Here is a 12,867-nt window from a genome sequence, read left to right as displayed (position 1 = left end):
ACAGGTTGAACTGGATGGACTATTGTCTTTATTCAACCTCAACTACTATGTTACTTCCGGACCGTCCACTGTATATTTACGATGGTACTTTGACATTAAATACCGGGGTTATGGCAGCAGATAGCTGCCATAACCACGGTAATTTTCTACATGGTCGGCGGTCCTCTTTCACGTAAAAGTGATCCCAGTGGCAGATTCCCCACTGTATCACTTTTAAGGGTGGATGGAGAGATGCCCACCCCCCTCCCTGGTCATTTTTCCAGCTTACTGGAGCCGTCGGTAGCGGGGAAACCGATACGGTCCTCTCAGGTCCTAAGCAGGAAGTCGAGAGAGGGCAAGATGGCCCCCAGTCGACTCTATGGCCTTGGAGGACCGGAGCAATATCATACGTCGCTTCCTTCCAACGGCCTTAAAAGGGCCATTTTTTTGTAGCAGAAAAAAATGACATTTTATAAATTTTTTTTTTGCTTTTAAGTGAAGATGTGAGATCTGAGGTCTTTTTGACCCCAGATCTTACATTGAAGAGGACCTGTCCTGCTTATTTCTATTACAAGGGATGTTTACATTTGGTAAAATATTTAGGAAAAAAAAAAAATTTAAAGTGCCCCGTCCCTCCGAGCTCGAACGCAGAAGCGAACGCATACGCAAGTGGCGTCCACATATGTAAACGGTGTTCAAACCACACGTGAGGTATCGCCGCGGTCGTTAGAAGCGAGAGCAATAATTCTAGCTCTAGACCTCCTCTGTAACTGTAAACTTGTAACCTGTCGCCTATGGAGATTTTTTAAGTACCAATGTTTGTCTCCATCCAACGAGTGTACACAATTTTGAAGCATGACATGTTGGGTATCAATTTTTTTTGGCGTAACATTCTCTTTCACATTAAAGAAAAGAATTGGGCTAACTTTACTGTTTTCTTATTTTTTTTTTTAATTTAAAAAGGTGAATTTTTTCCAGGTGTAGGGCGCTGCCGTACACTGACATCCCTGCTTCAGCTCCTTATGTTGTAATTACCAATATGATGTACTGAGTTGTGCTTAACACCTGGGGAATAGATCCCTTTGTATCTGCCCAATTCGCCTGTTCTGAGGTTTTGGATATGCTGTCCCTGCATTCCCTCTGGGAGGTTTTGGACATTCAGGCATGAACTAGTTGACCTATTAACCCTATGTGTGCGCCCCTTGATCCACTTCATAACCAACTTAATGTATGGTACTATATTGAAAGTAAATTCCTTTTGGTCTCATCATTGAAGTAGAAACCGTCTTGGTGAAACCTGTCGGGATTGCTACTCCGTGATATCAATATATATACATTTTGTCTCTGAATTGACTGTACACGCAGCCTATAAACTGATTTTAATATTATATGTGTATTATATGTCTTTCATTTCTATGTTATTTTAAATATAATAATAAAACTTTATATACTTTTTAAAAATCTTTATTGGTTCATTGGCACCTTAAAAATCCCCACCCCAATTTTCTCTTCCTCCATGATCTATGGGTGGTTGAGATTTTTTTTCCTAGTTTTACATTTGGGATGTGGTGCCTTTGAGTTCTCTTTCCAGACGCAATTTCCTATATTATATATAATATATATATATATATATATATATATATATATATATATATATAATGTTTGGAGGTTCTAAGTAATTTTCTAGCAAAAAATACTGATTTTAACTTGTAATTAGCAAGTGTCAAAAATAGGCCTGGTGCTTAAGTGGATACTACATGTCCCCCAGGGTAGTACCCAGACCCCCATACCACTTTTATGTCCAATTACTTGCATATAAGCCCTCAAAATGGGATTTTTTGATTATTCCTTTTCGGCTCCCATAGACTTCAATTTGCTGTTCGAGCTAGAACATTTCACCTGTTCGGGAGTTCTGCTGCAAACCGAACAGGGGGGGTGCTTGGCCCATCCTCAGTGTCAAGTATAACAAAGTAGCCAGGTATCTATAGTTTATGTACAGATATGGAGCAAAATAGAGAGTTCCTGCCTAATAAAATAATTTTACTATGTAACAATTTATGAAAACTAGGGTAAGCTTGATTGAATTAAAAAAATAAATAAAAAAATAAAATATGCAACCATTTGCTAAAGAACAAGTTAATTTGGAACAGCAGCTGATTACTATAGACAAAACCCCTCCCCTATAAAACACAGCATCTGATAGATCAAAGAGTTGTTACCTTCCCTGGTCTTCATATTCTGTACTCCCTTGTACCCCTGCTTTGATCCATTAATTAAGCACACTTCACTAGTTGGTGCCATCAATACAACCATAAGCAAAATGTTCCAACTTTGTCCTAGCAAATGATAAGCATTTAAGCAACAGACTATTTTACTCCATTTCCTGAAGTACATTAGAAACGAAATAAAGCGCCAGCTCACATGAGAACACAATAAAAATATGCAGGAACATAGGAGGCTGATTAATGTTAAGTTATTCTACAAAATTTGCCTGGGAAACTGGGGGAGAATAAAAAGGCCTTGAAATAAAGAATGTTGACATAACAGGACACAAGCTACCCATACACCTAAGAAAATGCCATATAATATTCAGGTATTTAAATATTTATATGTGATATGAAAAAAAGCTAGCCTTTTCATGAATAATATATACATTATTATATCCAGGCAGACAGCCAAATACACAGATTAAATACATATAAAGAGGTGCTTTAACCAAAAGGAATTACATTTGGTCTTTCCAGTGCTGAGATTTACAGAGCACTGCCACACAGCATAGTCATGTCTGTACATTTTACTTCCACTTACAGGTCCCTCCCACCACCCCCATATGTAACTGGACAGTGAAAAGAGAAGCAGTACTTAGATGAGTACTTGGAAGAGAAGCATTACTTGGATTCTTGCACTGCAGCACTCCTCATTATTTCCCAAGACTTCCTACACACAGGGCCTAAGTTTAGCCCCTGTGAATTCCAGAACTCCTAGCAGGAGAAAAGCTGCTTATAAAAAAGGCTCCTAAATCCGTGTACTGCACACATGTTTACACCCATCAAGCATTTGAGTTCTCGTAATAATCACGTATTTTGGCCATTGGCATCCATTAATGCTCAAATGTGCCTAAACAAATCTGGGCGTTTTTACATGCATTTACACACATTTTGCGCTTTTTATTTCTCTTCAGATCTTCTCTATGTAAATGTGCCTCTTTCAATACACATGCTGTAAAAGCTCCTTTTCTAATAAACCCATAAATGCTGTTGTATGCATGGACACATAGGCTAACATAGAGGTGCTTTTACAGGCTGGAAAAAAAAAAGCCAAAAGCCTGTAAAAGTGTTACCTTTTTAAAGTGGAGTTCCACCCTAAAATTATACTTACCTCCATCTTCTCGCTCCGGGTCACCTGAAAAACAAATGGATAATCACATTTTTTTTTTTTTTTTTTTACTTACCTCTTAGAGAAGAAAATATACTTACCTTACTTCCTTCTTCCTCCCCTCGGGGGCCGCGGCCCGTCGTCACTTCCTGGCTTTGCAATGATTCCTGGGAGCTGAACGTCATCGCTCCCAGAAATCATTGCGCCTGCACCGGCCCCGACGTCAGTTCCGGGGCGCGCGCGTCATTCCCTTCTAAACAGCTTCTGGGCATGCCCAGAAGCTGTGGAGGGATGAAGCGCGCGCACCGGAAGTGACGTCGGGGCCGGTGCAGTGCATCGTGGGACCGAAGAAGACGGAAGAGGATGCCGAAGAGGATCGCGCTGGCTTCAAGCTGCCCACACCTGAGATGGCAGCGCTGGACAATACTTTTTCAAGTTAAGTATTTGTCCTAAAAGGTAAGTGCAACCCGAGACAGATCAGAGGCTAGCCATTGTGGAATGTACTAGCCCTGACTGTCCCGGGGGTATTTTTATTAAAAAAAATGTGCACTGGGTGGAACTCCGCTTTAAGGCCAGTGTGCATGAGGCTTTATGCCACCCTTACCTCTTTGAGGTCAGCTGTGCAGACTACTGTACAATAGACATATAAAATTCAGGAAGTTCGGAAAAAAACATTTAAAGCAGATGATCAGCTTAAAGCTAAGTAACTCTAAATCTACTGGCAGCCACATTATAAGACTAATCTATCTAACTTTTTAAAGCAAAAATTGCTAAAAATACCTTTTCTGCAGCCGCTCCGGTCCGGTCTCACGCAGATCTGTCAGCAGTGGCTTCTCTGTGTAGGCATGTGCAGTCGACAACAGAAGCCCCCATATTAAGTCTATGGATGACATCACTTCTCAGGTATGTTACAGCCATTGACAGCTGTCTCTACCACTAAGCATCTGCCGCTGTAAGACCAGATCAGCTGCAGAAAAGGTATGTAAAGCAATTTTTGCTTTACAGGGTTAGATAGCTTAATCTCTGAATGTGGCTGTGTATAGGACACAGAATCTGCAGTCATAGGCCTGGGGTTATTTCCCATTATCTTCAAGTGATTGGACACTGGCAAAAACTTTTCTGGGAAAGCACCCAGTGTTCCCTTATATAACTCCCTCCCACTCCATAGAACTCCAGTTTTGTAGCAAGCAGCAATGAGAAACAGAGAACAGAGGGGAGGGAGCTGTGTTCTGTACTGTTCTCCAAGATATGGCATTTACAGAAGTCAAAATTCCCATTACTTTAATAATACAGTACAGTACACAGGATCTGTTGTCACAGATTACAAGATATCCCTAAGCAATTAAGTGAGGTGTGGGCAACAATACAGCAAGCGGCAAACAGGTCCACAAGAAAACAAGGGGCAACAGACCTGAAACACTCAGATGACAGCTTGAACACCTTGTAGCGAAGCTGGCACCATCATTAGACCTTGAGAAGTTATTAACAGAAGTTATTAACAGAAGACCCACAAAAGACCCACTAAAAATGAGCTGCACGAGGAGGAAGTGGGGAAGCGGATTTTTTAGGACCCTCAGGAAAGCTAAAAAAGGAATTTTTTTTTTTCTGAGTAATGATGTCGCAGCTAGGTAAACCCTAACTGATCTGCCCACATCCAGACAAAAGTGTGCTTTGGGGCAGGGCAGAGGAAAGTATGGATGATATCCTCATTGTGGTAAAAGGAAGAGTCCACCTTAGGAAGGAAGGCCTTTTTCTAAGGACCACTTTAGTTTCATTACAAGAAAGAGCACTGTGAGCCAGGAGGTCTTGTATATATGGAAGATGCCAAGGTTCGTCCGCCAAGAGTTTGACTATGTCTGGGTACCAAGATCTGCTAGACCAATTTGGGGTGATAAGGATCACCAGCATCTGAGCCTCCTCTATCATGTGAACCAGTCAAGGGAGAGGCTTTACTGAAGGGAATACATACACCAGACTGAATAGGGTCCAATGAATTATCAAGCATCCACTGCAAACCCCAGGGGATCTCTGGATCAGATCAGAATATCTTGTGGTGAGGGAACCACTACCCCAAGTTCAGGCGCCAGCGACTCAGAAAGTCCACCTGTCAATTATATTATTTTTCATGGTCAGATTTAATATACATGTAGCACTACCCTCGCAGGGGTTTCAAGTGACAATGTTCCCCACTGCTGCACAGCCAGACATATAACATTTTCAGCTTTCATCCAGATGCAGTGAACAGTCCTTGAGCTTTGTATTTGTTGTTTTATTGGGGGATAATAACTTGGATGGGGATACAAATTATAGAATGTCCAAAGTGGAAAAAACAGGGACAACTTCCTCCCTATATACAACTCCAGTTGATCCTTCTGTACAGCTCCAATTGATTCCTCTGAATGTTAGCTCTGTACAAGTTAACAGTCTCTGTTAGATCAGCAACAGCCCCTTACAGGCTAGAAACTCTCAGTCCTTCTAGAAAGTAGCACAATGTGTTGTGAACTGCATTCTGGCGTGCCAACAACTCCCCTGGAACACTGGTTCCAGCTCTACAACTGCAGGAAATGCTAGCCCACCGGCTGCCTCATCACCAGCCCACCTGGCTGCTTCTTCACCAGTCTACCCAAATGACTCTCTGGAGATCTCCCAGGGCAAGGTTTAAAGAAGACCTAAGCACACCGCTGTCTTCAAGAGAGACCTGCTGCATGTGGAAGTCTCTCCCCTTGTAGATTCTTGCACCGTAGTACTCTGTAGTCCTCACACTGTCCTCCTTGCTCCCACTGCTTCTCAGAAAAGCCTCCTTCCAACTTCTCCTGTGGTAGGATCCTTCCAGACCAGCACCCAAGGCAGAGCACCACCCCCCAGATTAGGGGGTTCGCCTCAAGGGCCACCAACAGCCTCCTCAGCACTGCATCTCCATCTTTCACCCTACTCCCATGCCAGCATGACTCATTCCTATTTAAGGGCTCACTTAGTCCCCTGCCAGGCCCACCTCCTGGGGATTGCTAAGGGCCCCAAAATATGCAGAACAGCTCCTCCTAGCCTCTGCCTTCTAGTCTCTAGAATGTTCTCAAACTATCTAGACCCACGGGGAGGCACCAGAGAGCTGTCTGTATGAGTCATGCTGCCCTGAACTTTAATGACCCTGACCCAATTAAAGACTCACAGGCTTAAACATGAGTCAGGATACAGTTTGCCTACTCTCACACTAGTAGCACTAGTAGTTCTGCCCAAGTTTTTTGGAATCATGGAAAAAACTATATAAAATGCACAACATGCTTACGGTGCCATTATTTCTTCCCTGGATTCTTTCCTGGGTGTACATTATATAACTGGGTACTAGCATTTATAGGTAAAGTTGATCCAGGGAATATTGCCTCTCGGGGGATCAGGAAGACATTTTTTTACCCTGCTGTAGCAAATTGGATCATGCTTTGCTGGGGTTTTTGCGCCTTCCTCTGGGTCAACTGCAGGTATAGGATTGTGTGTATGGGATTGTATGGTTGGGTTTCTTTAGTATTTTTTTTTTTTTTTTTAATGGTTAGGCCAGATGGACTTGTGTCTTTTTTCAATCTGACTGTGTATCTACAGTATGTAACCTCAAATGATTGTAGCAATCCCATGTTTTGTTGCTCGAAAAATGCATAAAAATGCACAGTTCAATGTGCTGGGCTCAGTGCGAAAAAAGGTACATGTGCTACATTTTGTCATACATAGGGAGGCCCATTCAAGTGAATAAGCTGCCCCAATGCTGCTTCACGACAAACATGACAAAAAAAGGAGGGAAAAAAACACAATGTGTTGCAGATGTTGATCTGTTTATTGAAAACACCACCTTTGCGCTTTTGACCTTCTGTAACATAAGTCCAACAGCTCTGAAATGTAGCTCACCTGGGTGTATGCAGAAGAGTACCAGAGGCTTATAAGGGGATACATCACCTTGAACTTTTTTGATTACCATATGTTAATTTCCCATTCCTTTTGATATAAGGACCTTTGTCAGCACAATATTGTACTTGGATGTATGTATTACATGATATAAAGGGAATCGCTGTGTGTATGAGAAGTTACTGTGGTCGTTTAAACAGCTGGATACCTCACCTTGTCATTTGTTTCACATTATTATCACCATTTTTTAATAGCTTTTAATTTATTTGGTTTAGGCCCCTTTCACACATATGCGACCTAAAAGTTGCTGGATTTTACCGCGATTTTGACTGGACTTCAAGCAATGCCTATGTCTTTGGACCTTAAAACACATTAAAATCAGCCTAGAGTAGTGCAGGGACTACTTTGATGTTGTTGCGACTTGAAGTCGTACAGATATGAACGAGGGGTGTACTCACTTTTGTGAGATAATGTATATTACCATGACCATTCATGGTGAAATACACTCGTGTGAGGGAGGCAAGGATTCTACTACCGGGCTTTGAAAGAGACACTTTCCATACTTTAACATACATTCTCTAGACCACGAGTGTGGAGCCTTTATACTCCTTGGACTGTGCTTTTTCATCAATCATTGTTAAGGAGGGAAGCTGATAATAAAGAGCCCCCCAACATAATTTATGAGTGGCCTATATATACCCCATACTTACCCAAAGAAGGCGGGTACCTAGGTTACTGGAGTCACGACATTTCTACTGTTGCACAAATTGTATCAATAGCCATCAGTTTTTCACCTATCTGCTCTTTATACAGGATACATTTTGAATAGATAGCTAGCATGCTAATCTTCATGTGTACACAAGCAGACATAGGGAGGTCAGTGGGGAGCAAGGAATGTAGAACATGTTTTTAATGTGTCTATATATATATATATATATATATATATATATATATATATATATATATATATATATATACACATATTTTAAACATTTGGTTTCAATTAAGAAATGATGACCATTTCTAAATAATGATGGGAGTATATCGCATTTATTTCGTTATTATTTTTCATTCAATTCCCTGCAATTTCCAATATAGATAACCTTGAACCCAAAGTTTTTTTATATATATATATATATATATTTATACAAGAGCGATTAGAGCTCATATCAACCTGGTTCTAAGTGTTTGTTTTGCATTTAATGTGGCCTGGAGTAAATGAACAAATGTTAGAACTTAGCTTCAGGTAATAAGAATGAGTCAGTGAACTACATTCTTGAAAGCACTGTAGCTGTGCTTAAAGCTGACCTTTAGTCATTGTTTCATCTTTTCATCTATTAAATCCTCTGCCCTTGTTTTTTAAATTTTGGATAGTAAAACATTTTTTTTCTGCCAGTAAATACCTTATACAGCCCACTTCCTCTTTCTTGTCTGGTCATAAGCCTAGGCTAATGACATTATGCACAGCTCTCTCACTCTCGTGAGAATTTGCCAGCAAGGGAGGAGGGGTGAGTCATAGAAAAGCTGCAGAGCTGGAGGGGGCTGGACGAGGGCAGAGATAACAGGAGACTGCAGAGATCCATGGGTATTCATCAGGAGAGGAGAAATTTGCAGGCAAGCAAGTGGTGTGTGTGTGTTTATGTGTGCCTCTGTGTGTCTGTGTAAATCCAGGAAGTGAACAGGCAGCAGCTTCAGCTTCCCACAGGTAATATGGCTGCAGCCAGGCTTAGTGGAGGGAGATTTTTGCAGCATATTTGGAAAGTACAGAATCACAGGGGTTGGAGGGAAGCTTCAGAAAATACAAAATATGTTTTTATTACAAATTATGTGAGCAGACTGCAGTTCTTCTTTAAGTCAGAAAAAAAATCAGTAAGTTTAATTATATTGCTTCCACATATGTCAGATTTCTGCAAGCTCTTACATGCGCTTGTGAGAGAATAGCAGTTTCATTTACACACTATGTCATATAATTTCCTATTATCTCTATAAAACATTTGCACTATATGGCCAAAATATATGGGCATCCAAGTAATTAAAGAGACCTAAAACTCTGGTTTAAAAAAAGTAAATTATTCTTCAAGTAGGGTTTTTTAAGTATCTGTATGTACGTATTCTTAAAGAGGTGCTACAGTCTTCCAGAAGTAAAATAAACATTTGTTCTCCTTAATAATCGCTCTTCCTACATTAATACTAATGGTATATCAAATATTTATATCCCTACCTGAACGGGTACTCTTGAATGGCTGGCTGGCATCTGTATTTTGTGCAGCTTGCTACCCAGCATGCACATTCTGATCTTGCGCATGCACGATTACAACACTGTGTAGGGCAGCAAAGGATGCCCATTGACTCCTGGGATTGATGACATCAATATCCCAGGAGTTAACAGGAAACCTGAGAAGACATATGTCACCTTAATGACGAGGACCCCGTAGTGGTGGGAATTTTAAATATAAAAAGGTACTTATGCCAAAAAATAATAAAAAACAAGCTCCAAATATTTTAGACAGAGGCAATAGCTACTCATAGGGACATGGTTGTTAGGTATGGCGAAGCTCCGCTTTACCTGAAACAAGTACCTTCTATTATTCTCTGCCTCCTCAAAAGTTTATTTGGCTGCTGTGATTGTTCTCCACGGTCCCACTCTATTAGGAACTTAACCACCCTTTCTTGTTTGCTCCCGAGGTGCAGTATGGACTATGTACTATGGGATTTGTAGTGTGCAAAGTTTAGTGTACATGACTCCAACGAACGTACACTGCTCACACAAAACAAACAGAAGTTAGGGGGAAAAGGAGAGATTCAAGAGCTTACAGAATAGGTTACGAGGAGGCAGAAAAACACGGTAGGAATCTACTTAATAAAAAATAGATTACAGTGCCATTAAGTAGTGGATGTGTATGGATTATTTTTTTATAGAAACAAGGATATTGTTTAGTATCACTTTAGGTTCTGAGGCACAGCTCAGGTCTATAAAAACGTTTTGAAGAGTTTATCGTGTAGGAACTGCACAGAATACCACACCATTCCTATTAAAACAAAGATAAAATGGATTACCAGTTGCAAGCCTAGTTTTATGCAACATCAATACCTGACCTCACAAATCTTTGGATAAATGGGCACACATTTCCACGGATGCACTCCAAAACCTTGTGGAAAGTCTACCCAGAAGAGAGTGGACACTGTTAAAGCCACAAGAGGGTCAACCTTATAGGTTGCAAATGGGATGTCGACCAAGCTTGTGATGGTCAGGTGGCCACAGATTTTGGCCCATAAAGCATATGAAGTCAAGTTAATGATGATACGGGTATAGGGGAAGGAGCCTACTGTCGGATGTCTCCCTGCTGATTATACGGATGAGAGATCAGAGTATTCCTATTGAGCTTGTCTGGCTCGCACAGCCTTGATGTGCCTTTTAATGTGAGTCTGTTACTTTGTAATTTATTTTCTATTAAATTGTGTTACACGGAGAGCACTAGATCTGTCCCATTTTTTTTTTCCCATAGCTAAGGGGAAACAAGTTTGGAGACTTAAGGATCATCCCTCTTTGGGAACAGCTATTTTTGACCCACTCGTAACACAGGGGTCAGAACAGGAGGTGAGCAGCCACTTTTTATTGGTGAAGGGTTGCACCTCAGAAGATTCACTTCCAAGCACTGGCACTTTTCTATTTTGTGATATTTTTGGTCATTTTGCACCACTTTTGCACACTCTTATAGCACAGGACTTTTATATTTTATATATATGTGTTCTTTTTGAAAGACGTTTTCAATATTTATTCACTTTAAAATACTTTTTTTCACTATTTGTATTTATTCAATATGAATGAATAATTATTTATTTCACTTAGATTTACTTATATTTATGAAATGTATTTATAATAAATATGTATTCATTCAAGTGGCGCTGCACTCTTTTGGATCAGTTTTTCATAAAGCATATGAGCCTACCATGTTTGCACATGTGCTAAGTAACTAGTATTCTGAGATTGGCAAAGTATCATCTCGTACAACATTTTAACAGTAAGGCCCCTTTTCACATTGATCTGTTTATGATGCGTTTTTGCGGTACAAAAAAAGCAGAAGAAAAATGTATCCCTTTAAATCCTATGGAATCCTTCATACCAATGTGCTGTCAGTGCAGTGCATTTTTAAAAGTCCTGCCATGCTGCAGTTTGGGGGAGATTTTCAAAAGCACACAAAAAAACCATCTCCGATTGAATTCTATTGAAAATGCACCTGCATTGAATTTTTGGCACATTTTTTGAGTCACATGTGCAAGTTTCACAGGTACATGATTGGAGTCCGGAGTCCAGAAAACACGATAAAAATGCATATGCATTTTTGTAGCAGCCTAAGGTGAACCAATCAACTACAGTTATGCTTTAATAAAATAAATGTCAAATTAAAATCAACTTTTATACTACAAGAACATTTATAGTGGAAAAGAGCTTTTACTAAAGGTAAAAAGTAGGTAACAACTAACCTGCAAACAACACCTGATCAACTAACTGCTACTTACCACTTCACTTGGTAAATTCTGAAGGTCGTCAAATGGAGTCTCCAAGGTGTTTGTATCTACATTCAGAATTATTATATCTTCCAGGTTCATACCTTTTACTTTCTGAAATCAAAAAAGAAAATATGCTGAACAAAAAATATATTCTCCAAAATGAACTGCTTTAATGCTCTACCAAACACAGTACAGTTCTCTCTTTCCATCTACCTCGATCTTCTAATATCACCAAACAACAGACTTTAATTTTTTTATTTTATTTATACTGTAGGTGTACATCAGAGATTAACACAGTGACAAGAAACTCTGCATCAGACAGTCAGTTTCAACACACATAGTCATAATTTAGTGTTTAAATAGGGAATGGCAATGATTAAACACTGGTACAAAAAGCATTATTTGCCATTTTCTTACCCCCTAGCAGGGGTGTCTCGCCAGTCATGCAAGCAAGTCCAATGCTCACCACATTTTTAGTTGTTCAATACATGAAAAAGAAAAAAAAAAAACACAAAAACAAAAACATAAGGCCAAAGAATGCTTATGATGCTCAGCCTCCGCTAGCATAGGATAATAAAATATAGTTAAAAGATACTCAGTATTGTAAGCATTCATCAAACAATAGAAACTGATCCCAGTAGAACTATCTAGCAGTATGCTCTGCAGATTTATCCCGAAGGGCAGAAGTAAGCTGTTCTATAGTCTGTATATCATTCACCCTGGCAAACAATTGTGTATGAGGGGATTGTTGCTTCCACATGGCAGGGACACAGGCTCTTGCTGTGTTCAAGAGATGCTTAAGCAGTAATTTGTGGTATTGTTTTCTGAATAGAGGTGTAAGCTTTAAGAGGATTTCGGCTGGATTAGTAAAGGGAAAGGGAAATATCTAAATTGTTGGATTATTCGGAGGACCTGCTGCCAAAAAGGACATATAGATGGACAGTCCCAATACAACAGGCTTTTTAAAATACTTGCTGTTTGGAAAGAGCAATAGTCAACCTCCAAACACTGGCTAGAAAAATGAAAACATAATTTCCATAGGCAATATTTAACCGGTTGCCGACCGCCGCACGACTATATACTGCGGCGGTCAGCCCCGGCCAGGCAGAGTGA

The 12,867-nt window shown here is 40.1% G+C and overlaps 1 protein-coding gene across 4 annotated transcripts in view; it reads right to left on the bottom strand.

Moving 5' to 3' along the window:
* The window catches only part of DENND1A (DENN domain containing 1A), a 1,402,774-nt gene that overhangs the window by 556,277 nt on the left and 833,630 nt on the right, over nt 1-12,867 (bottom strand). For all 4 annotated transcript variants that reach the window (XM_082262893.1, XM_082262895.1, XM_082262894.1 and 1 more), the window contains exon 12: nt 11,764-11,865. In XM_082262893.1, coding sequence (XP_082119019.1) covers nt 11,764-11,865 — 102 coding nt within the window. The remainder of the gene's footprint in view (nt 1-11,763; nt 11,866-12,867) is intronic.

This window comes from Pelophylax lessonae (assembly GCF_965119305.1).
Source record: "Pelophylax lessonae genome assembly, chromosome: 7".
NCBI classification, from domain to species: domain Eukaryota; kingdom Metazoa; phylum Chordata; class Amphibia; order Anura; family Ranidae; genus Pelophylax; species Pelophylax lessonae.
The sequence above is the reverse complement of the archived record's forward strand: the minus strand, read 5'-3'. Positions and strand labels throughout refer to the sequence as shown.